The sequence below is a fragment of the Arachis stenosperma genome, chromosome 5 (genome assembly GCF_014773155.1).
Source record: "Arachis stenosperma cultivar V10309 chromosome 5, arast.V10309.gnm1.PFL2, whole genome shotgun sequence".
NCBI classification, from domain to species: Eukaryota; Viridiplantae; Streptophyta; class Magnoliopsida; order Fabales; family Fabaceae; genus Arachis; species Arachis stenosperma.
Window position 1 is genome coordinate 117,801,845 of NC_080381.1, and position 25,244 is coordinate 117,827,088.

At 38.8% G+C, this 25,244-nt stretch overlaps 2 protein-coding genes across 2 annotated transcripts; one reads left to right on the forward strand and one right to left on the reverse strand.

Annotated features, from left to right (window-relative positions):
* The first annotated feature begins 1,619 nt into the window (after positions 1-1,619).
* LOC130979863 (U-box domain-containing protein 3) lies at positions 1,620-3,394 on the forward strand. Its single transcript, XM_057903410.1, has 2 exons — positions 1,620-2,017; positions 2,488-3,394. The coding sequence occupies exons 1-2, from the start codon at positions 1,803-1,805 to the stop codon at positions 3,254-3,256; spliced, it is 984 nt and encodes a 327-aa protein (XP_057759393.1). The 5' UTR covers positions 1,620-1,802; the 3' UTR covers positions 3,257-3,394.
* Positions 3,395-3,904: 510 nt separating this feature from the next.
* On the reverse strand, positions 3,905-7,257 carry LOC130979862 (altered inheritance of mitochondria protein 32-like). Its single transcript, XM_057903409.1, has 6 exons — positions 6,888-7,257; positions 6,710-6,795; positions 5,509-5,814; positions 5,331-5,414; positions 4,286-4,603; positions 3,905-4,197 (listed from the first exon to the last, which is right to left on the reverse strand). The coding sequence occupies exons 1-6, from the start codon at positions 7,227-7,229 to the stop codon at positions 4,185-4,187; spliced, it is 1,149 nt and encodes a 382-aa protein (XP_057759392.1). The 5' UTR covers positions 7,230-7,257; the 3' UTR covers positions 3,905-4,184.
* Between the last annotated feature and the right edge of the window lie 17,987 nt (positions 7,258-25,244).

A 25,244-nucleotide genomic window follows, 5' to 3' on the forward strand; every position in this document is an offset into this window, starting at 1 on the left:
AAAATCTTTTAATAATGACTTGGGTACTGAAGCTTGTATCCTGTTACCCTAAAATAAGTTTAGATAATCATATTAGTTCAAGGTAATAATAATATCTTTCAAAAAAACTTGTAAAGAATTTGTTACCTCATAATCACATAGGACCATCTCTATAGTGGAAATTGAATTTTGATCTTCTCTTTGAGGAACAACCCAAAGTCTAGCCACCCATACATTAAATGACCAATCCAATTTTTTAGCACCTAACAGCCTCCAACATATCATATTGGTTGGCCATGTTTAAAAGGAAAAAAAGCTTGAAAAAAAATGATATTTGTGTTTTAAGAATTCGAGAGGAATGGTAATAAGAAGAGCATATGGATTGTAATCAAATGAAAGGTGTTCATATATTTATAGCCATATCATATTAAATTTCAGTGGCGGGATCTTTTGAATTCAATGTTTTTGAAATTTTATAAATAAAGATATTTGAAGAATTCATTGCATATATAGGGTTAGTTGTTGTTTGCATTAAAGTTGAAGATATAAAAAAGATATATAATATGTTGGAAAAATTGGAGGGAAGTGAGATGGATATGTGATCGACAGGTGGCTTAATAGAATGATTCAATGCATGGCCATTCTATATTAGAGAGATTGCAAGGATAGGTTGTACTATTAAGGGAATGAATAATTCCCCTAAATGCACTATATATATAAGAAAAGATTGAGACACATCCCTTTAAATTTATTGTGAAGAAACCTAATTTTGATTATTGACTGTAAAAGCTGGCCAGAGAATACGTCCAAGTGTAACAAGCTAAACAATTTTTGTCCCCTCTTTTACTTTGAATTTACTATATTGGAACAATGATGAAGTATATAATGACTAATGAGGAAGAGGGAGGTGGTGGGTTGAAGTGCACGTAAAATAAGACTATATTACCGGATTAATAAATATGAACGTGGAAGTGAGCAAATATGAAAGGTAAAAGCTAAATAGATACAGAATAAATTATTAAAAAAAAAATGTTATGCTTCAAGTCTTCAATTCAATTTAAATATCTATTATATACCTTTTTTTTTTATCCTATCTTCCTCAGTTGCTCTTTTATTCTTTTCATTTTTTTAGGTGTTTCTATTTATATTTTTTAGAATTTTGCTTATTAGTACACTTGTAGCAATAAAAAGAGGAAAGATTTTATAGATAAAGCAAATTTCTATACATTTATTATCATTGAAAATCCCAAAATCTTTCTTTTTAAAATAAGATCCTTCTAAAATATTATTTTATAAATAAACAAATAAATAGTAGCTACAGTACGAACGGTCCCAAGGGATATGGCATTATTGAAGAAAAGAATAATGCTGAGAACGTGACCAGCAAGAGGGATTAATTATAATGTATAGCATTCTTTCTAAGACCCTACAAACCTAACATAGAGAGACACAAACTCACTAGAAAAATATTCACACCCAGAAAATAAATAAATAAAATATCTAACCTTCCAAAAGCTGACGGCGTTTGCTTCCATATAAGGAAAGTTAAAGATTCATTCTTAGGAATCGATATTGTTTTTTATACTCACAACAACAACATGCACCAAAGAGAAAGAAAAAAAAAAGCTGACTAAAAGAATTGTATGTTGCTTCTAGCTGAAACAATGGATTGGGATACCCGCAAAAGGTTTACATTACCTCTTCAAGCAACCACTCTTGATGCTACAATAGCCACTTCATAGCAAAGTTTTAGAAGAACCGTTGGAGTGAGACAAAGCAAAACAAGAAACAGAGTTAGAGTTAGAGCCAGAAAGAGAGCTTCAATGGAGAAACTGGTTGTGGAAAACCTTTGGAATGGTGACAGAGATGCACAAATTCAAGCAGCTATGGAGCTAAGCAGATTTAGTAGTAAGCAAAGGCACAAGTTGGGAGAAAGTGGAGTCTTGGTTCCTCTGGTTTCCATGCTCCATTCTGAAGACTATGAAGCCATTGAAGCGTCTCTCTGTGCTCTACTCAGTCTTGCATTCGGCAGCGAACGGTTAGTTCATTCACCTTCAATATTCAATGCATGTTTCTTTCAGTTCTTGTGAAATCTTTTCTCAAGATTGCATTTAGCCAAGAACAATTCCAAGATCAAGAGTAAATTATAAAAGAACAATCATTGGTTAGTGGTTACTAAAGATTATTATTCTCATTAAGAGGATTACGTAGATGAAATAAAACAAACCCAACCCAAGATAGTATAATGAGGCTGATTAAAAAGTTTGAACTTTTTAACTACCCCATGATTGTTTTTTTGTCTGTGGGACTAAGGAATATGTTCTTGGTAATAATGCTAGCCATTGGTTAATAGTACATTCTACCATCATGATTCTTTAATCTTTGGCATAAAGTAATGTTTAAAAACAAAGGAAGAATCATAAAATTTCCTTCTGATGTAAGAGTGCCTTTCAAAAGTTTCCTTAGCAGTTAGTGACTCACCGGTATCTTCTATCACAATTTGTACAGAAACAAGAGAAGGATCATCAAGTGTGGAGCTTTGCCAGTTCTGCTGAATCACCTTCACTCTCAAAGCCAAACAGTGGTGCAATTGACAGTAGCAGCCATGCTAACCCTCTCATCCTGCAAGGCAAATAAGGTTGCAATTGCTTCATCCGGTGCTCTACAACACTTGGCTGAATTTGTAAATAGCGGTGACATTCAGTTACAGCTTGATGTTGTGGCCACAATCCACAACCTCTCAACCTGCGAAGAGATTGTTCCATTGATCGTTGCTTCTGGCATTATACTTTCATTGCTTGAACTGGTCCACAACTCTGTGAAATCATCTCCGCTGGGTGAAAAGGCGATTGGTTTGCTCGAAAATATTGTCTCTTCATCAGAGAGTGCACTTTGTGAGGCTGCTAGTGTTGGTGGGGCAATTCGGATACTGGTCGAGACTATTGAAGATGGATCATCACTAGGGAAAGAGCATGCAGTTGGTATACTTTTCCTTATATGCCAAAGTTGCAGAGAGAAATACAGAGGTTTGATTCTGAGAGAGGGGGTGATGCCAGGACTGCTTCAGTTAAGCATAGATGGAACGCGGAGAGCCAAGAACATGGCTCGAGAACTGTTGTTGCTTCTGAGAGATTACTCCGATTATAGTTCAAGACAAAAACAAATGAATCATGAGCTCATAGAGCGGATCATGGAAGAAATTGATGCAGATGGAGAGAAATTGGCTGATGCTAAGCTGCGGTTAGTGGAGGAGATGATTGCAAAGCTGAACACGTAATCTTGAGTAAATAGGGACGGGCATAAGGTTCAGGTCATAATGCCGTACAGCATCACCCGTTTTTTCTTTTTTGAACATTTCGTTATCAGTGTGGAGCACCTATAGGACTAAGACTTTCATTAGAAACTAGAAAAGAAACATGACCAAAAAAAAAAAAAGAAACTAGAAAAGAAAGCATTGGTGTCCTCTAGGCCGGTGTAAAATTAACAACATTCTGTGTACATAGATTGGTTAGTGATCTGATATGTATCGAGTTTGATTATGGCGCTGCCTATTCGATTGATGATTTTCTAACAATATTGATAGTGAGTAGCAAATTCTTGAAGTTTGAACCTGAGTGACCATAAGCTACTTTCCACTATATAATATAATTCCTAACAAGTGGACAAACGAATCAACATCCCTTCAGGCTAACGAACAAAACAAGAAGCCCGAATGAATAAGGGAATTTAGGCTAAGATCGCATGCCAACTTGGATGTTCGTATTTGAGATGAAACGGACAGTTCCTTGAATTAAAATGTGGCTATAAAACTATATATCCTAACCCACAAGTTTTCCCTTGCTTTAGAGATGGTCAAGCAGTTGCAGTCTCAAATATATTGCATATAGCCCAATGTATCGGACCGAAAAAAAAAATGCAGACCAAATGATCATACAGTATATGTGCTCTTTTATCCAAAATGAGTAAAGGTTCGATTCAGTGTCTACATTTTTTGGTAGTAGTGTACACACAAATATATAGAAACAAACAGCTTTAGTACCAAATACAACATAATCAAACAGATATAACTCATAACTGTGTAGAAAAAGAACAAATATAATATTCATTACTAGATCTCTGACTAGATTTTACTATCTCCCCATTTAACAAAAGGAAGACAGTACCTGACTTGTGTAGGAATTGGTTCTCACGGTTATTTCTTAAGGTTATAAACCCTCTCTACAAAAAAAGGTATGGAACTATGGATTATAAAACCGCAAGCAACCTAGTATATAATACTTATTATTAAAGCGTATTTCATCCTGACCTTCGGTAAAATCTGTACGCCACAGCAATAGCTGCCAGAGCTCCAAGCACACCTGCAGCTGTAATAATATTATGCTGCTGCAGGGCAGGCCACTTCAAACATGTTTCGCTCCCCTGCTTTTTACGTGCTCCAGTGGTTTCTTCAATTCCTTTGTTTTGCTCAAAATTTGCAGTTTGGCAGCAAGAAACCCCATTAACACCCTGGCAACAACCACCTACATTTACGTTGCTGCTCAGATTGTTACTTTCAACATTATTCTGCTTGACAGTGTCAGTATCACCTCCGTTTGCAACTTGAGTAGCTGGTCCCATTTGGCCCCTAATGAAATTTTCCATAGTTAAATTAAGTCATCTTCCACTGTAATGATCGAGTTTCATATGCAATGAGCGAAATGAACAAGCAACCAAACAATATCATATGATCGAGTTTCATATGTAATAAAGCAACCAAATAATTCTCTCCTCTAGTTATTTATATAGCAACTTAGGTTGAAAACCACAAAATTCAAAAGAACTATAGCAAGAGAAAAATGGAAGAATTGAGACCGAAGGAGAGAATTTAAGGCTCAGAAAGTAATAACAAGTAAACACTATTAAACTAGATTATTAACATGTTAGTTTTTTATTAATTTTAATGCCAGCTGGCAATCTGACATTTAGGGAAAGAAAGGAAACAAAAAATTTGAACAGAATTATGGAAATCACTTTTCTAAGTTTACTTGACAAACACAGGCTTATTCAATAGTGGGGTTGAAAATAGAACGTAACTAATAGGATAAAGAACATAAAACACATCTGATAACTAGAAGGATGTTGTTGCCTACAACCATTCACCTCCCAGATATGTATATATGGCTATGCTCAGCAACCATCTTAGTAAGTCTATACCCACAATTCATGAACCAATTACAGGTTACTTTGCAAATCTAAAGAACATAGGTGTTTTTTTTCCTTTTTTTTTTCTGTCCATCTGTACAAACAATAAAATAACATATCCATCACATTAAATTATCATCAAATAGAAAATGCAGAATAAATGTACAAACCTCCATAATTTTTGTATGACCACTCCCTTTGCAATATGTTGGTCCAACAGTGCAGGCACATCATTAGGAGTAACATAGCCATACCTGCAAATAGTAACATTAAAAGCTACAATGAAACATGAAGCACTAAATTCCTTCGAAATTGGAGGATACATCATATACAAGTCTGAGATCTCACCAGTGACCCGTGATTTTCTCATCTGGCCCTGGACTGAAAACAATTACATTCCCAGCATACTTGTGGCCACCAACATGAGAACAAGCCAAAACAGATATCTGTTCCTTCAGCCCGCGGAGTTCAATTTCCTCATTAAGCTTCTCGATGAGAACTGGTCCACAAACACCACATCTCACATCACGACTTCCATGAGCACATACAAAAATATGTGAACCAGTCAACCCATCCTGCACACCAGCAGTCCATGGTTTGCCACCCAGCAGAACATCATCAAAAAAGCTATCAGCATTTGATTCATTCAACCTCCTGACAATTGAAAGAGAGAAAAAATCCTCAGAAGCAACAGAGGGAAAGGTCTGAATATACAAATTCAAAGGTACAATTTAACATGTAGACATTCTGGTACAACTAAATACTTGCATAAGTTACAGTTTACTTTAAATTAAACTTCACAAACTCAGTATTGTACTTTTAAATGTCTCAAAAATCACAACATAGAAGCATTTGAATGGTTATTATATTTTTCCAAAACTTAAGTAGAAGGGTGTTTTTCTCGTTGTCTAAACAACAGCATCGAAAACCTCCAACTATTTTAGCTCAAGCAGCTGGATCAATCCACTGGTAAAAATCTATAATCACTTCATTTTCCATCTACAAGAGCAAGACTCAAATTCAAAACCTAGGTTAATGAGAATAAGAGCAAGTCCCAAATTCAAAACCTTGCTCAATGAGAATAAGCATCGAACCATTGAACTAGTTAAATGGTGGTAACATAAACAAGTAATACTTCAACAAAACATTATTCTAAGCTGGTCTAATTTAAACTGCTGTTCAGAAACCATAATATTGTACTTTCGAAAATCTCATAAATCTCATCAACCACATACTTTGCTAATATCAGTAATTTTAATAATCTGACACTTGCAGAAAGCTAAAGTAGAACTACAGAAGCAGAATCCAGCACCAGATCCTAATATACATCAAGCGATTAGCTGTATTAGTCTAAGTTTAACTTGAATTGCCGTTCGCAATTACATTTGTACTTTTCGAAGTTCTCATAAACCATAGGTTTCCCTAATTATAAGTAAATTTTTCTTAATCAACACGTAACCGCAACTTGAAGCTATCGAGAAAAACAATCGATACAACATAAGGAACAACCAGAACCGGACTCCTAATAATTCAAGCAGCAAAGTTTCACCTGTATTTAATCATCTCCGGGAAAAGCAACACGTCACCGTCCGATAAACCAGCATCCTCACGCGATTCGCACACTGTGATCTTCGTCTACAAACACAAACACACAAAAAAAAATCAAAATAACCGCAAACGAAGAATCGCAGTATAAAAGTGAAAAACGAAAACGACGCCGCACAAACCTTGGAGAGCTCCTTCTTGCGAGCTTTAAAAGCCGATCCAACGCCCTTCAAGAACGGATCGTCTTTGGAGGCCTCGAGACGCGCCGGCCAGGAGTGGTGGTTCTTGTAGCAGACAAACACGTGGCGGTCGTAGGCTTCGACGGTGCCAGCAAGGTTCTCCTTGTACATCTCCGGCCGCGTGAAGCCGCTCTTGGCGTCGACGTCGGCGGAAGCCATGAACGCAACGGTGTTTGGGAGAAGAATGTGAGTGTTTCTGTTAAGAGAGAAAATGGGAGCGAAAAGTGAGAAATGGTTGCGGACTCTGAAAAGAGCGGAGATATTATGAGTTAGAGTTAGCGTCATGAGTGCGCAATGCGCATATATGCGTAGGTTAAGAGCTTCTGTTCTTTATTTATTTAAAAACCTGAGCTTAGACGCAATGAAGAAAGTGACTTAGACTCACTGTACCAACTGCCAGCTGAGTGACCTTAATTATGCTAAAGGAACGGTTCGTTAAAACAGCCGCAAATGAACATCACGCGCTCCCCCTGATTCTGTCAAAGTCAACGCACATGCCTATTCAGTCTTATCGCGTTTATATTAGTAAATTTTTTCAATCAATCAAATTCTTTTCTCTTCCTTTCTTTTTTTTTTTTTTTTTACATTCATGGGAATGCTACAGTAAAATTGTCAATTTCATCTTTTTGTAAAGACATTTTTCATTTTATGGTTGTTATTAATTTAAAAACATATTATTAAAAGTGTTGCTTAAAGAAAAAGTGTTACCCTTAATCGTTAACTTGGTTCTAATACCAATTTTTTCAATTTTGACTTTTCTTTTAATTCTTCTTTCAAAATTTCTACTAACTCTTCATATTTTGCTTTGAATAAGTTTATAATTTCTTAAATCCTTAAAAACTTCTTTTATTTCTACACTTTCTCTTATTTCTAACAGTTTGTAATATGGTTTTCCAGACATTTATAATTTTCCTAAATTTAATTCTAACTTGTTTATATTTATTCTCATTTCTATCCTTTTTATTATAAGATCATCAATTTTGATCTGAAGATTGTTTAATTCTCTTTTATACTCCTCTATTTTATTTTTTAATTTTTTCGCTCTTTTTCTTTTTATTTTATTTTCTGGTTTTTCAATCTTTTTATGCCTCACTTGGTAATTATAATTCCTAAAATAGTTTTGTTTATCATTATTTATTTTAGAATTTCTGCAAACTCTGTCATTGATTCATCACTATTTTCTAGAAATTCTATTAATTTTTCTAGCTCTTCAACTTCTCTTTTTAACTTGTTATAGATTATTTTTAGAGCTTTAAATGCTCTTTGATTTATTTCAGAAAACTGCAAATAATTCAAACGATTTTCTCTTTCAAAGAGCTCTTGTTTCTTATCTTGATAAGTTACATATATTTCTTCCTTATTTATCGTCATAATTTAGTATTTAGGGTTTCATTTAATTTTTTGACCTTTTTTGTTAATGCTTTTATTTCAGAGTTTTCTTCTTTAATTTTTAATTTAGATAAACTTAAAGGACTATGATTTTAGATTCTCTTATTTGAAAATTTGATGAAACCGATTTTTTTATGGTTCTTTTAATAATAGAACTGGATTTTCAATAGCTTTATATTTTGGTATTTCTGTTTTTACAATTTTCTGAAATAATTCATCAACATAAATTCTTTCACTATTTTTAAATATTATACTATGATGGCTATTTGTTAACGCATAATTTATTGCATATGTAATTGAAAATGGTTCATCATCTTGTTCCATTAAACTTTTTCTATGAAATTTATAAGCTAAACTTATAGATCTACCAAGATTTTCAGTTGATAAAGGTATGGCATATCCAAGATGAGCATTAAATTTAACATTTATATTTGCCAAGTTTCCATGAACAATTCCAATTATTTGATCTATTGGGTCATCAGTAATTCTTTTGTCACAGATTGCTAAACTTATTGGTGAATTAATTCCTTTCATATATGTAGATTTGATTAAAACTTGTATGGTACTAATATGAATCCATCCAATTTTAGATCTTTTCTGTTGATCCTTAATTTTTCCAATCTGTTTACTTAATTCTTCATCATTTATCAAAGCTATTTCAAGTTCTCCATTAGCAGATTTTATTTTTACAAGGGCTTCAAGTTGAATTTTTCCATAGTATATTATATTTTTTCTATTAAAAACTTCTTTTAAAAGACTTTGTTTATTAAAATTTTCATTTGATTTGAGATTTAGTTCTATTTTTAGAACAGCCTGTTTTTCATTATCTAATAAAGCAGTTAATCTATAATAATCAGATTCTTCCGTTAATTCTAAACTTTCTAAATAATTCATAACTAAGAGATTAGGACAAAGACATACCTTTCTGGAGAAAAACTTCCTTTATTTAGTATATTTTACATAAGGTGTTTTTATCTCCAGAGGGGAGATTGTAGATATTAACTCCAGAGGGGAGTTTAAAACTATTTTTTCCTAAGGGAATTTTTTTGTCAGACTACAGAATTGCCTCGACAGCTTCCTCCTTGCTCTCTTAGCATATGAGTACTCTTAGCCTTCTGCTTTCTGTTTTCTGATACTTCTACAATTGCCTAAGCAATCTATTTATAATGGTTGGGTCTGATGGACAATTTCCATCCTTACCCTTCTTATGACGTCATTGCTTACGTCATTATTTATTATCTTGCACCAGCTACATTGTTGGTGCTCTATGACCTAAGCGCTTACGTCATTATGCAATAATGTTGAGGGATGCTTCAGATGCACTATCCTCTTCTTTTATCATGTGGGTGGATGCACTGTCCTCTTCTTTTATCATGTGGGTGGATTCCATTTCATTATTGCTTCCTTCAGATATTTTCGAGACACATTGCTGGCACTTGTGGTCTTCTCTATCTTTTATCAAATAGCAGAGATTCTTTTTTATCCCTTCAGGGAGCTTTTCTAAGAGTCCGGATAGATTATAAAATGCAGATTCAAATTCCACCAAGCGTCTCATCTCTCTTTTTTCAATTTCATTTTTTTTATTGAACACAAGCAGAGTATTTCTGCTTTTATAATTAATTCTTGTGTGAGATTCCCTTGTTATTTTTTGAGTTCTTTCAAAAATCCTTGCTAATGTGCTGGCTAGTCTTCCTTCATGACTGTAGATTGTTAAATCTTGAATTTGATCAATTGGTTGAAAGTTTTCTGGGAAGACGGACATGAATATTACTTGGTGTGCTGGAACTAAGCATTCTTCATCTTCATTAAAAATAGGTTGACTATTTGTAAATTTTAGGGATATATCCCTTGGATTTACATTGTCAATCATATTTTTAAATCTCTTTACTGCATCAACGAATCCTGCAGAAAACTCACTAATAATTTTTAGATCATTAAAAATTAAAATTGTATCAATTAATCCATACTGAAAAAATTGATAAGTGTCAGATGGGGAAGCCTCTGGAAAAATAACCAGCTTTGTTAGCTGTTCTTTGGCAATAGAATAGTATCCCAAACTTGCCCTTTTTTCTTCAGTCCAATTCAGGACTATATTAAGAGTTTCTCTGAGATTTGATCTACAGACCCTTTTCTTTTCCTTGATTTCAGCCCTTGTAGGAATGTTTCTCATTATTCCTGTTCTCTGGGCTTGAATCGGAACTTTATCTTCTCTTTTTAGGGTTTGTTCTGGATGAAGAGTTTCATATATTCCCTGAAGGATTCCTTTGCCTCTTCTAGTGTTAAAAAACCTCCTTTATGAACTAGCTTTGATTGATGTGTGAATGGTGCTGCTTTTTCCCAGGCATCATATACTCCTTTCATGGGGCCATTATAAATCACATAATATTTTTTGTCTTGTGTAGATTTTTTAATAATTTCAGCAATGATTTTATTTTCTGAAATTTTTTCTTCACCTGGTTTGTCCACCATGCTTAGCTGGCTGAACTCTGATGGTTTTGCTTGTTGTGTTGATTTTATTGTTTCAATTGCCTTCTTGAGGGATTGGATCTGTGTCCTTATTTGCTGACAATGCTTGCATTCTTCGAGTTCTTGCTGATATTTTTGAATTTTTTGATTTAATGCGTTGTACACGAACTCCATTCTCTTGTTAATGTATCTGCAATAATATTTTTGTCACCCTTAATATATTCAATTTTTATTGGATATTGTAACAAAAATAATTGTCATCTTACCAATCGCCCATGATTATAATCAACTTTTAAATTGTATCGAATGAAACCTGTTAGGTAACTTGAATCTGTCCTTAATGTAAATTCTTTGGGTGGTAAATCAATTTTCCATTTTTTAAGAGATCTAATTGCTGCTAGAGTTTCCTTTTCATGAGTAGTGTATCTCTGTTCTGTTGGAGTAAAAGTCCTAGAAATATACCTGCAAAGTAATTTTTTTGGAGAATATTTAGAATCTAGTGATTCTTTTTCTTGTTCCAAACTTTTTATAACTTTCTTAGCTTTTAGACATCCTGACCAGGTTATGTCTGAAACATCTGTTTCTACTATTAAGTAGTCATTTTCTACTAGAATATAAAGTTTCGGAAGCTTTTCACATAATACTTTGATTCTTTGAATTTGCATACTATCTTTTTCTTCCCATTTCCATTCTTTTTTAGTTGTGGAAATAAGTTTTTAGTGTATTCTGTTATATTCTTTAAAAATCCTTGATCAGAAATATAATTTATACACCCTAAAAATCTTTGTAATTGTTTTCTATCTTCTATTTTATTAGGGAAGAAACTTACCTTTTCTAAAATATTTGGTTGAAGTTTTAGTTTTCCTTGAGTGGATAAAATTAACCCAAGAAACTCTATTTCTTGTCTTGCAATTTTTGCTTTCTTTTTGCTAAGAACTAATCCTTTTTCTTTACATCTTTCTAAAACTATTAATAATTTTTGAAGATGATATTCTTTATCCTATTTTGTAAAAATTAATATATCATCAATGTAAACTAAAATAAATTCATTTAACTCTTTTAGATTTTCTTCCATAAATCTTTGATAGATACCTGGGGCTTGTTTTAATCCGAATGGTAAAACATTCCATTCATAGAGTAACACACTTGTTGATTCTTTTGTTGGGTAAGTAAAAGCAGTTAATTTCTTTGTTTCTTCGTCTAAACGAAGTTGCCAATATCCTGATTTTGCATCAAGAGATGAAAACCAAGTTGCTCCTTTGATTTTTTCTAAAATAGAATCTTTTCTTGAAAGTTTATGAGCATCACCAACAGTTGCTTCATTCATTTTCTTATAATTAATTACCATTCTTCATTTTCCCCTTTTAATTTCATTATTGTTTTCGACATAAAAGGCTGGAGCCGCATGAGAACTCTTGCTTAATCTTATAATTCCTTTTTCCAAAAGATCTTTACATTCTAATAAGAAATATTCTCTATCTCTTGCGGAATAAGGAATTTTATTTGGAACATTTATTTCTTTTGTAGGATCTTTTAATTTAATGCTTACTAATTCTTTATTTGTATTTTTAATATCTAAAGGATTTTTAGCGCAAGTTTCATCCAAAAGTTCTTCTATTTTTATTTCAAGATTATTTTTTGGGATATTTATCTGAAAATATAAATTTAAATAACATGTTTCTAATATAGAAAATATTTTAAATTTTAAAATCTTATCTATGGTAGTAGTTGGTATCTTTATACGTTTTGATTTTTGATTTATTGAAGAATCGTGTGGAGCTTTTAAAACTACATATGTTAATTCTTGAATGAATGGATGATATAACTTTAAGAAGTTATTTCCTATGATAAAATCCATCCCAGAATCTATCATATATATGGATGGAACAATAAACCTATAATTTTGAATAAATATTTTAACCATTTCTACTTTTTGGCCAATTTTATGTATTGATTTGTCAGCTATTCTAATTCTTAATGGTTTCTTTAATTTTTTCCAATCAAGTTTTATATTTGTACTAGCAAAGCATTGTGTTGCTCCAGTATCTATGAAAGCATTTATAAATTTTTCTGTTATTTTTATAGTAATAAATGTGGCATTATTGCTCAATCTCTGAGTCTGTTTCTGAGACATATTCAAAAATATAGTCTAAGTTATCATCCGATTCTTCTAATGGTTCCATGAAACAAGACTTAGAAATTTCTAATTGTTTGGTAAGGTCTTTTTTATCCTTCTTTTTTGGACATTCATTTGCATAGTATCCTTCTTCTTGGCAATACCAACACTTACAATTTTCTTTTTTATTTGGGTAATAGTCTTTTTTTTGTTTTTTGTTTTTATTGTTATTTCTTTTTCTAAAATACCTCTTTTTTCTCCAGTTTGGATAGTATTTTCTTTTTCTAAATTGATATTTTTTTTTTCTTTGAAAATTTTTATTAAGACCATATTTTTTAGGTATTTCTTCATTATCCTGACAGCAAATTCTAATTATATTTTCAAATATTTTTTGAGTTACTTCTTGCATACAACGTTCTTTTATTTCCTCTTTTATTGCAGATGTTCCTCCGCCAAAATTATTTTCAATTGTTCCTCTATTTATTTCTCTTATAAATCTTCCCATTATAAATTCATTAGCAGGGTATGAAAGTTTAGTTATATACATACTAAGATAATGGTTTTTATCTTCCTCTTTTAGTTTATAATAATGTATTCTATATTCACATATATAAGATTCTACGTTACATAAATCATATATTTGAATATTAGCTAAATGGTTTTTTGCTTCTTGATATTCTTTATTATAGACTTCTTGTCTATGATCTATAATATTTTTTCCAAAAAATTCTTTATACAGAATCATCATTATATGTAATATCTTATCGTAAACTGTTGTTTTTATTGCTAATTCTTCTATTATTTGGTTTTCTATTGATGTCATATAATCTCTTACAGTTCCTTTAGTATGAAACCCTATATAATTCCAGATATCTCCTCCAGACAATTCACTAATTTTTGGATTGGTAAAGGCTTCTAATAAAAAAGGAATTTAACCAGTTTTTGAAGATTTCTTTTTCATTCTTTTTACAGTCTAAATCGAGCATTCTTTCTCCTTCCGTTTCCTGGATTTTAGGAACGTACTTTGATGGTATTTTTGTATACTTTGAATTTTTATTTATAAATCTCTTTTTAAAAGCATAATTTTCAAAATCTGTTTTCCATTTAAATTGAGATTGATTATCCTTAGATGTTTCAGCTTCATTTTTTACTTGTATTGAAATTGCTGGTTCTTCATCACTTGAATAATCTAGAATGTGTTCTTCATTTTCTATATTTTCAGAATGTACTGATTCTTCTTCTATTTGAAATTCTTGCTCCATAATATTATTTTCTTGAGCCATTTTTAATTGTTTAAAAAGTATTGTAACTTCTTCTAATTTTTCTTCAATATTCATAATTTCAATGGTGGTTTTACTTTTAGTTTTGTTATGTTGGCTATATTTTAAATTTTTTTCTTCTTTGGGATTCTCTTTCTGAAAATATTTATTTAATATCTGTTTAATTTCGTTTATATTAAGTTCCTCTTTTTCCTTATTTCTTTGAAATTTTATGGATACTAATATTTCTTCAAGCATATCTACTATAGAATTTAATTGTGGGTTAAAAGTATGATAGAGATGTGGGAAATCATTTCCATGGTAGCATTTTTTAGAAATTTCATGTGAAATATAAGTTTTTTCAGATTTTTGAAGTCCTTCAATAAAACTTATAGTAAAATAAAGATTTTGAGAAAAATTATTTTGTATTGATTTTAAGAATTCAGTGTCATTACAATTAACATTAGTTAAAATCATTAGTTTTTGATCTATTAATTTTGATAATTTAATTTTTTTTTCTCTTAAATCTTTTAATTTACTTTTTTTCCATTAGGTGACGCTTTTCTCATAAAATGCTATGATTTTAAGTGTTATGTAGTTAAAAGTGTGGCTTTTAGAATATATAGTTTAAATTTTGCCACGTAAATATCTTTAGAAAAAATTGTTTTTGATATCTTTATTTAAGTGGTGGCTTCATTCATATATATATATATATATGATAATAATTCGAGTAGCAACTAGCAAGTTACTGTTGAATCAATCCATTTATGCCATGTGGATCAATTAAGAAAATTAACATGACATCTACTTGTTATAAAATAATATTTCAACTGTCCAAACATATATTAAAATCTGTAAAAAAAATTTAGATATTGACCAAATTTTAGTGTAATATTTAGTTATTAAAGTTTGAAATTGTTACGGCCTGGCCCAAACCACTCGCGGGTCAGCCCGACCCACTGAGGACCCGACCCGAACGGTCAGGTGCGTACGACCCACTCCGCGAATCGGACACGCGTCCTTGACAGCTCTCCACTGCAGCTGTGAGGAAGCTTCGAGGAAGGTGGGCCTGTCCTTGAGGGGCCCACCTCTGACACGGTATAAATGGGGAAGGACCTGCCCTTCCCCCAAGGTACGTCACTCTTCCATCGACCATTTCCCCCGCCTGCACATTAGCTGACTAGAGCGTCGGAGTGTCTTTGCAGGTGGCACCCCCCCTTTTTCCTTCACAACGGGAGCTCGGCTACGTGGCAAATCCGGACCTAGCACAACCGCGACTGAGGCGTCCCCACCCCCTCCCATAACTACCCGACCTGTCCGGCAACCGACAACCGAACATTGGCGCCGTCTGTGGGGACACCACCTTAATGGACGCTGTGCCGGGTCCCAAAGACCAAGGCCGACGAGCCGGAGCAGAAGAGATGGCCTCTGTCGCCTCACTAAGAGGACGACGAAGGTCCCCCCGACAACACACTGAACAACACACAAGGACGCGACCTTTCGGGGGAACGGGCGGCGACAGCGCCATAATAATGCAAGAGCTGCGTCACAGGGTCCAGAACCTGGAGCGGCAGCTGGCCGACCAGGAGCGTGACGGACGAACTACCGATCCCAGCTACATCCCATCCTCCGAAAGCCAAGAAAGAGACTCCCACTGAAGCCGTCTGCGACGCGCCTCCGCATCCCGAACGGAAGCGGAGAGCACCCGGGAAGAATCTCCGATCCCGAGGAGACGGAATGACACGATCATCTACTCCCGAGGCAGGGAAACGCGCCGCACAGCACGAGATCGCGAAGACGGGAGGTCCAACAGGACGCGACAACCTGTGATAATGGGCACCACCCCATTCCACCGATCCATCCTCGAAGTCCGGTTGCCGAAGCACTTCGACAAACCAACGGACATGAGGTATGATGGAACTCAAGACCCCCTAGAACACCTCACGGCCTTTGAAGCGAGGATGAATCTAGAGGGAGTAGGGGACGAGGTGAGGTGCCGAGCTTTCCCGGTAACCCTCGCGGGACCCGCGATCAGATGGTTTAACGGCCTCCCGCAAGAGTCCATCTACGGGTTTTCAGACATCAGTCGTGCATTCCTGGCCCAGTTCACAACACGAATAGCAAAGGCAAAGCACCCAATCAACCTTCTGGGGGTAACCCAGAGACAGGGAGAGCCGACCAGAAAATACCTAGATCGGTTCAACGACGAATGCTTGGAAATCGACGGCCTAACCGATTCGGTGGCCAGCCTTTGCCTGACGAACGGCCTCCTCAACGAGAACTTTCGAAAGCACCTTACCACGAAACCAGTTTGGACGATGCACGAGATCCAAACGATAGCCAAAGAGTATATAAATGAGGAGGAAGTCAGCCGAGTCGTGGCAGCCAACAAATGGCAGTCCGGTTACAACCAACCTCGGCAGCAAGGTAACGGAGAAAGACTGAAAGAACAAGCCAGGGAAGAGGCGCCAAGCAAGGCACCCAGGTCGTTCTCCCGAGTCGAGAAATTCACCAACTACATCCCGCTGACTCTTCCCATCTTGGAAGTTTACCAGCAAATAGCCGAGAAAGGAATCCTGCCGAAACCCCGACCACTCAAAGACCACACGGGCGGAAATAAGAATTTCTACTGTGACTACCACAAAGGCTACGGTCACCAAACATAGGACTGCTTTGACCTAAAGGATGCACTAGAACAAGCGATACGGGAAGGTAAGCTAGCGGCATTCTCCCATCTTATCAGGGAGCCGAGAAGGCGTCATCGCGACCAAGACGAAGAAGGAAAAACCCGTTCGACAAAGCGGCGACAAGAGCCAGAAGACGGAGACCACGGCCTCACCGTGATAAACGTGGTGACGGCCAAAAACGCCGCGCCAAGGTCACGATCGGCGCACAAGAAAGATGCTAAGGTTTTGGCGGTCTCCTCCTCGTTGGTGTGAAACTCTAAGAAGCCTCCATCCATTTCTTTCGGCCCGGAAGACCAATGGTTCGACGACGCCCCGGAAAACCCTCCCATGGTCATCACGGCCAGAATAGGAACCGGTCTCGTCAAACGCATCCTTGTCGACACAGGGGCTGATTCGAACATCATGTTCCGCAACGTATTTGACGCACTAGGACTAAGGGACGCCGATCTGACGACTCACCAACACGGGGTCATCGGATTGGGCGACCACTTCATCAAACTTGATGGAGTAATATCTCTGCCAATTTCAGTGGGACAGACTCAAGGTCGAAGATCGGCAATGGCCGAGTTCGTGATCCTCCGAGATTCCACCGCCTATAATATCATCATGGGAAGGAAGACGATCAACGATGTTGAAGCGATAATCAACACAAAGCTGCTAGTCATGAAGTTCGTTACTGATGACGGATCTATAGGGTCCATAAGGGGAGACCTCGAGACGGCAGTCGCCTGCGACAATGCCAGCCTCTCCCTAAGGAAGAAATCCAAAGAGGCGTCCGGCGTGTTCCTAGCTGACCTGGACGCCAGAGTAGACGACAAACCGAGGCCGGAACCAGAAGGAGACCTAGAAAATTCATAATCGGCGACACGGAGGAAAAATTCACATTCATCAACAAGAACCTCCCGCATGAGTTGAAGGAGCCCTTGGTCGAAATGATAAGGGCCAATAGGGATTTGTTCACCTGGACACCAGCCAACATGCCGGGCATAGACCCAAAAATTATGTCACACCATCTGGCAGTCAAGTCGGAAGCGTGCCCAGTTGCCCAACGGAGGAGAAAGATGTCAACGGAGAGGACGGAAGAAGTGGCCAGGCAGACGGCCAGCCTTCTAGAAGCAGGTTTCATACGAGAAGTAGACTACTCGACGTGGCTCTCGAACATAGTTCTGGTTAAAAAGCACAACGGCAAGTTGAGAATGTGTGTAGACTACTCTGACCTTAACAAAGCATGCCCTAAGGATTGTTTCCCCCTCCCTAACATAGACGCACTCGTCGATGCTGCGGCGGGCTACCGTTATTTAAGCTTTATGGACGCCTACTCCGGTTACAACCAGATACTGATGCACTGACCAGACGAAGACAAGACGGCGTTCATAACGCCGGGGGGAACCTTCTGCTATAAGGTGATGCCATTCGGCCTAAAAAACGCAGGGGCAACATACCAAAGGCTGATGAACAGGATATTCCACGACCTCATAGGCAAGACAGTGGAAGTCTATGTGGACGACATCCTCGCGAAAACAACGCGACCCGACGACCTCCTGGATGATCTGGCAAACGTATTCGCATCTCTCCGACAACACAACATGAGGCTGAACCCACTCAAATGCGCCTTCGCCATGGAAGCTGAAAAGTTCCTAGGATTCATGATAACTCAGAGAGGGGTAGAAGCCAACCCGGAGAAATGCCAAGCAATACTCCAGATGAAGATCCCAGGTTGTATCAAGGACGTCCAAAGGTTGACAGGGCGGCTGACCTCATTATCCCGATTTCTCGGAGCATCGGCAACTAAGGCCCTACCGTTCTTTAACCTCATGAAGAAAGGGATAGCCTTCGAGTGGACACCCGAATGCGAGGAAGCTTTTCGGCACTTCAAGGAAATTCTGGCGGCACCCCTTGTGCTCGGGAAGCCAAAGGACGGGGAGCCATTATACCTGTACCTCGCCATAATAGGAGAAGCCCTGGCCGCGGTTCTAGTGCGAGAAGAAGGGAGGGCTCAGCAACCAGTCTATTTCGTAAGCAGAGCCCTGCAAGGGGCAGAATTAAGGTACAGCAAACTGGAAAAGCTAGCTCTAGCACTCTTGACCTCCTCACGGAGGTTAAAGCAATACTTCCATGGTCACCAGGTTGTCGTAAGAACGGACCAAGGAATCCGACAAGTACTTCAAAAACCCGACTTGGCGGGAAGGATGATGACTTGGTCCATTGAACTTTCCCAATACGACATTCAATACGAACCCCGGCAAGCCATCAAGGCACAGGCAATGGCAGATTTTCTAGTAGAAGTAACGGGGGGTCCAGCCGAAGACACGAGCACACAGTGGAAGCTCCACGTGGACGGAGCCTCCAACCAGACGTCAGGCGGCGCCGGGATCATCCTGGAAAGCCCGGTAGGAGTCGTATACGAGCAGTCGATCAGGTTCGAATTCCCCATTTCGAACAACCAGGCAGAATACGAAGCCCTTATAGGGGGCTTAACCCTAGCAGCGGAGGTCAGAGCAACAAGGCTGGAAATATGCAGCAATTCCCAGGTCGTTACCTCCCAGGTAAACGGGAGATATCAAGCCAAAGACTCGTTATTACAAAAGTACTTGGAAAAAGTCAAGAACTTAAGCCAAAAATTTGAAGAGGTCACGGTCCACCACGTGCCCAGAGAAAGGAACACCCGGGCAGACCTCCTATCAAAATTGGCCAGCACTAAACCGGGAGAAGGCAACTGATCTCTCATCCAAGGCATGATGAGGGAGCCGGCGGTCACTTTGCATTTGTCAAGGATGGGCTCTTCATGGCTAGACCCCATCACCAGCTTCCTAGAAAATGGCAAACTCCCGGAAGATGAAAAGGACGCCATAAAACTGAGAAGAGAAGCAGCCAAATACGCAGTCATCCAAGGACAGCTATTCAGAAAAGGGTTTAACCAGCCCCTACTGAAGTGCTTACACCCCGACCAAACGGACTACGTCCTCAGGGAAGTCCATGAAGGCTGCTGCGGACATCACATAGGAGGCAAAGCCCTAGCAAGGAAACTAATTCGAGCTGGATACTATTGGCCGTCAATGATGGCAGACTCCAAGGAGTTCGTCAAAAAATGCGTCAAGTGTCAAGAGAACGCCAACTTCCACAAGGCACCGGCCTCCGAATTAAGCCTGTTAACGTTCTCTCGACCATTCTCGCAATGGGGAGTCGACCTCTTGGGACCCTTTTCAGTCGGTCCTGGGCAAGTCAAGTATCTCATAGTCGCCATTGATTACTACACAAAATGGATAGAAGCCGAGCCGTTGGCCAGCATATCCTCGTCCAATTGCAGGAAATTCATGTGGAGGCAGGTGATAACGCGATTCGGGATTCTGGAAGTCGTCATCTCGGACAATGGCACGCAGTTTACCGACAAGAAGTTCACGGAGTTCCTCACTGGCCTAGGTATAAGGTAGAAGTTCTCCTCGGTAGAGCACCCCCAGACGAACGGACAGGTAGAATCTGCGAACAAGATTATCCTGCTAGGGCTGAAAAAGCGGTTAGACAATAAAAAAGGTGCGTGGGCCGACGAATTAGCTTCGGTCCTCTGGTCCTACCGAACAACCGAACAGTCCTCCACTAAGGAGACTCCTTTCCGACTAACATACGGGTCAGATGCGGTGATACCCGTGGAGATCGGGGAACCGAGCCCCCGCCTGCTTTTGAAAGGAGTGGAGGAAGCCGTGGAGAAGGACCTAATAGATGAAGCCAGAGAAATGGCCCACTTGACGGAGACAGCATTAAAACAAAGAATGGCCCTACGCTACAACACCAAAGTGCTCAAAAGGGAATTCGAGCTGAACGATCTCGTCCTAAGGCGTAACGACATCGGCCCACCCACCCCCGGAGCGGGCAAGCTGGCGGCAAACTGGGAAGGCCCCTACAGAATCAAAAAGGTGATGGGCAAAGGGGCTTTCAAGTTAGAAAGGCTCAATGGCGAGGAAGTCCCGAGGACCTGGAATGCGGACAACCTGAGAAGATTCTACTCCTAGTACACGGGGCGACATACCGACTAGTCGAGCTAAGTATCAATTCACGAATCTGTACTTTTCGTTATGTCCTAGGGACCTTTTATGCAATTACCGAATAAGATATACTTGTGCAAATTTTCTCTCTTTTGTTTGGTTCACCCCTTTTTTCTAGACAACCCGTTCCGTCACGACTTGACAACGATGCGCGGCCCCGGGACTGATCACCCCGGGAGCCCATCAACTACTGCAATAGCAAATGACTACACTAAAGGGGCCATAACCCGTTAATACAGACGACAACTATAAACCAATAACGGTTAATAAAAACGGTAACACAACCAGGCGAATAAGAAAGTACTAACCACACTAAAACGGGCAAACGACTAAAAAGTCAATTGTTCACAAAGGCCGAAGCGAAACGGCTAAACTAAAGTTTTATACAGGAAATTCATTTCTTGGGAACGTCAACAATCTTGCCATCCTTAATAACCTTGAGAACACCAATTGCCGATGTGTCGAATTCAGGAGCAACAATTTTGACCTGAGCCTTAAGGGCCTCCTCGGTCGCCAGGATTGCACCCTTCCCCTGCTTGACGACGTCCTTATATTTTGTCTTCCACGCTGCCAACTCAGCCTTCGCAGCTTGCTTCTCCTTCTCGATCTCGGCCACCCATTTTTGTGCCGCGCCGACCTGACTCTCCAAAGTCATTTCGCGCTCGACAAGTCGCGAAACCGTGGCGGTCGACTCTTCCAACTTCTTCTCGGCAGTAGTGGCCTTCTTCTCGGCGGCAGTGGCTCTCTTCTTGGCAGCGTCGAGCTTCTCATTTGATTGGGTCAGTTGCTCCCGGAGAGTCTCAACTTCACCCTTAAGCTCATTATTAGCCTTCCCAGCTGATTCCAACCTCCTGCGAAGGGCCTCCATCCCGGATAGTTCAAACTCGGCTTTCCGGGCTATCACTGCGCCGCGCAAAAGTGTACGGTACATCCACCTCGCCTGTCCGGCAAGAGACGACTCATGAAAATGCTCCTCAGTACCGGGAATCAACTGGGAATCAATAAAGCTCCCGGCATCAAAATTCTTCTCCATCACAGTAAGAACCCCCTCGGGGCTGCTAGACATCTTCCTCTTCCTCTTCAAGCTTGGAACCTCCTCCACGTCTTCATCGGCAGCAGGGTTGGACGTCGACCCCCCAGTACCAACCACTTCAAGGATCGGGGAAGCATGAGTCGTCGTGCCACCGGGAACCAAGGTATCCTGAGCCGAGGTGCCGGTCTTCTCGACCGTGGCCCCTTGCTCGGAACTGGCCTTGTCCTCCGGAGCAGCAACAGATTTTTCTTTACCTCCCTCATCGTCACTTGCGCAAAGGAAGGTTTGGAACAAGTTAGGGAGACCCGTGATCTCGGCAGACATCCCCACTGGAAAAAAGGAAGAGGGGTCGGTTAGTCGCAATGAATTGTCAAGGAATGTAAGAATCTAATATACAAAACAAATAAAGGCTTCTCACGAATATAATTACGACCGGCCTCCCGATCGCCCATGAGGAGGTGAGGATTCACATGATTCCTCCCAAAGACTGCCATCAACACATCGGCGATCTTCCTATCCACCGCAGACATGCCCTTATAAGATACTTTAACAAAGGCATTGGACCCTGCCCCAAAGCTCCAATAAGTCGGGATAAGGCGTGCCCCCTCCAGCGATAGTCAAAAGGGATGACGACCTTTAACAGGGCGGACCTTGAAGTATTTATCCTTAAAACCGTGGTAGGAGTCCTCAAACAAACCAAAAATCCTCCGACCTTGGGCTGACCGGAAAGACATGAACCCCTTCTTATGTTTCCCCTCCTTCGAAGGATTTGTGAGGTTGAAAAAGAAAAGAAAAACATCTACAGATACCGGTAGCTCGAGATATTCACAAACCATCTCGAAACAGCGGATTGAAGCCCAGCTGTTCGGATGCAACTGCGACGGCGCCACGGAAACCCGACCTAGAAGCGCCATTTGGAAGGCGAAAAACAGAATACGCACCCCAACTTGAGTAAACATGGATTTATAGAACCAAATCTAATCAGCAACTCGGGGAGCATTGAAATTAAGCTCGTACAAACGCTCATGAGGAGCCGGGACAAAGACATCATAGTTGGCTTCCTCATCGGTCCCTCCGCACAAGTACTCGGCCTGACGGAACTCGGTGAGCTCCTCCTCGCCCATTTGGTTAGGAGAATCTTTTACGTCGGAAACGACCCAGGCGTAGGGATCGTACACCGCGGGAGAAGGGGAAGCCCGGGAGGTCGTGCGAGCCATACCTACATGGGGGGACCATCCAGTCAGTCTAAGTGGCCGGTTGCTCGGGGCGAATACAGATACCACCCCTACTACTCCTCAACTAAGACTAGACACAGTTAAAAACGTAAAAGCCCCAAACAGAACCTATCCTGGAATGGTATTTCCCCCCCCCCCCCCAAACACATCTAACCAGCATCGAAAGGCTACATGGCAACAAAATCTAACAGATACAAGTAACAAGCACAACATAAAAGAGAAAGGATTCGAGAATTACCTGATTTGGTTATAGGAGAAGAATGATGAAGTTGCGAGAGAAGAAGGATGAATGTGAAACGTATGGAAGCACTACAACAACGCTCTGGAATTTCGGGGAAGAAATAGCACGAAGATAGAAGAAGTGAGAGTATGAAGAAACACAGAAGCATAAAACCAACTGTTTAAAAACTGCCTCCCAAGAAGCGCAAAAATACTCGGGGGCAAAATAGTCTTTGCGAACAGGGTTTTTCATCCCATTATGAGCATTCAATGATCGGCGCAAGGAACGAGGCGCCAGAAACGGTTGCTTATGCAACCAAGAGACACGCGCATTGGGGGCATGTCCCTCCGACGAGTAGCCGACCTAACGAGAATGAACGAAACACGAGATGACACGCCATTGGTAGCTCCCACGACTACCATTGGCGCGTGGGGGCACTGTTACGGCCTGGCCCAAACCACTCGCAGGTCAGCCCGACCCACTGAGGACCCGACCCGAACGGTCGAGTGCGTACGACCCACTCCGCGAACCGAACACGCGTCCTTGACAGCTCTCCACTGCAGCTGTGAGGAAGCTTCGAGGAAGGTGGGCCTGTCCTTGAGGGGCCCACCTCTGACACGGTATAAATGGGGAAGGACTTGCCCTTCCCCCAAGGTACGTCACTCTTCCATCGACCATTTCCCCCGCCTGCACACTAGCTGACTAGAGCGTCAGAGTGTCTTTGCAGGTGGCACCCCCCTTTTTCCTTCACAACGGGAGCTCGGCTACGTGGCAAATCCGGACCTAGCACAACCGCGACTGAGGCGTCCCCGCCCCCTCCCATAACTACCCGACCTGTCCGGCAACCGACAACCGAACAGAAATATTTTTTAAAATTTTAGAGACAGAACAATATACTTTTTGTGTACTAATAATATGTTTTTTAGATATTATATGTTTTTTGTTTGCACTAAAATATTGAATTTGGAAGAGATAGTTAAAGAATACATATCTTCATCCATTTATGTCAATTTGTATTGGTAGATATATTTAAATATTAAAAATATAATATATTTTTTGTGAATTATTTCGTTCCTAAAATTTTAGAAACTACCATAAAATTTATTAACTGGGTGTTACACTAAAATTTAGTCAATATTTAAAAAAAGTAACCACTAAAATCAACGATTACAAAATTAGTTATTAATATAAAATATATGTTAAATTATAAAATAGAAAAAATTTAAAATAAAAATAATAATAAAATAATAAAACAATGCTTTAATTATTTTTTTATTTGTAATATTCATTATTTGTATCAATATTTTGATTTAAAGATGATTAAAGTATTATTTTATTAATTTTTTATTTTAAAAAAATTAATTTATATAAAATATATATTAAAATAATTTAAATATATAATGATTGATTTTAATAATTAATTTTAAAATATCCAGAGTATTTTTATGATCTTTTATATACAGGTTTTTCTTATTATGTTTTAGATTTTATTATATTAAGTTCCAATAAAAATGCTTTGATGGTGTGAGAGTGAGATGGATGTTAAAAAAAAAAAAGAAGGAAGTTTTCTTCTTTCTAGTGGACATAAGTATTTCGCTGTTTTTAGGCTCTATATATTAACAAGGATAAAAAACTAAAATAAGCCATTTGGAGATAGAAATTACGTGAATCAGCCAAAAGGAATTCTGATTCATCAATCAACCAAAGGACAAATTAATATAATTCGAAGCAACAAAGTTCGAATTACATTCGTTAGTAATTCGAATCAATATAGTTCGAATTATTTCCAACCAAAACTCACATGTAATTCGAAGCGACATGGCTCGAATTATTAAAGCATAATTCGAATTGAGTC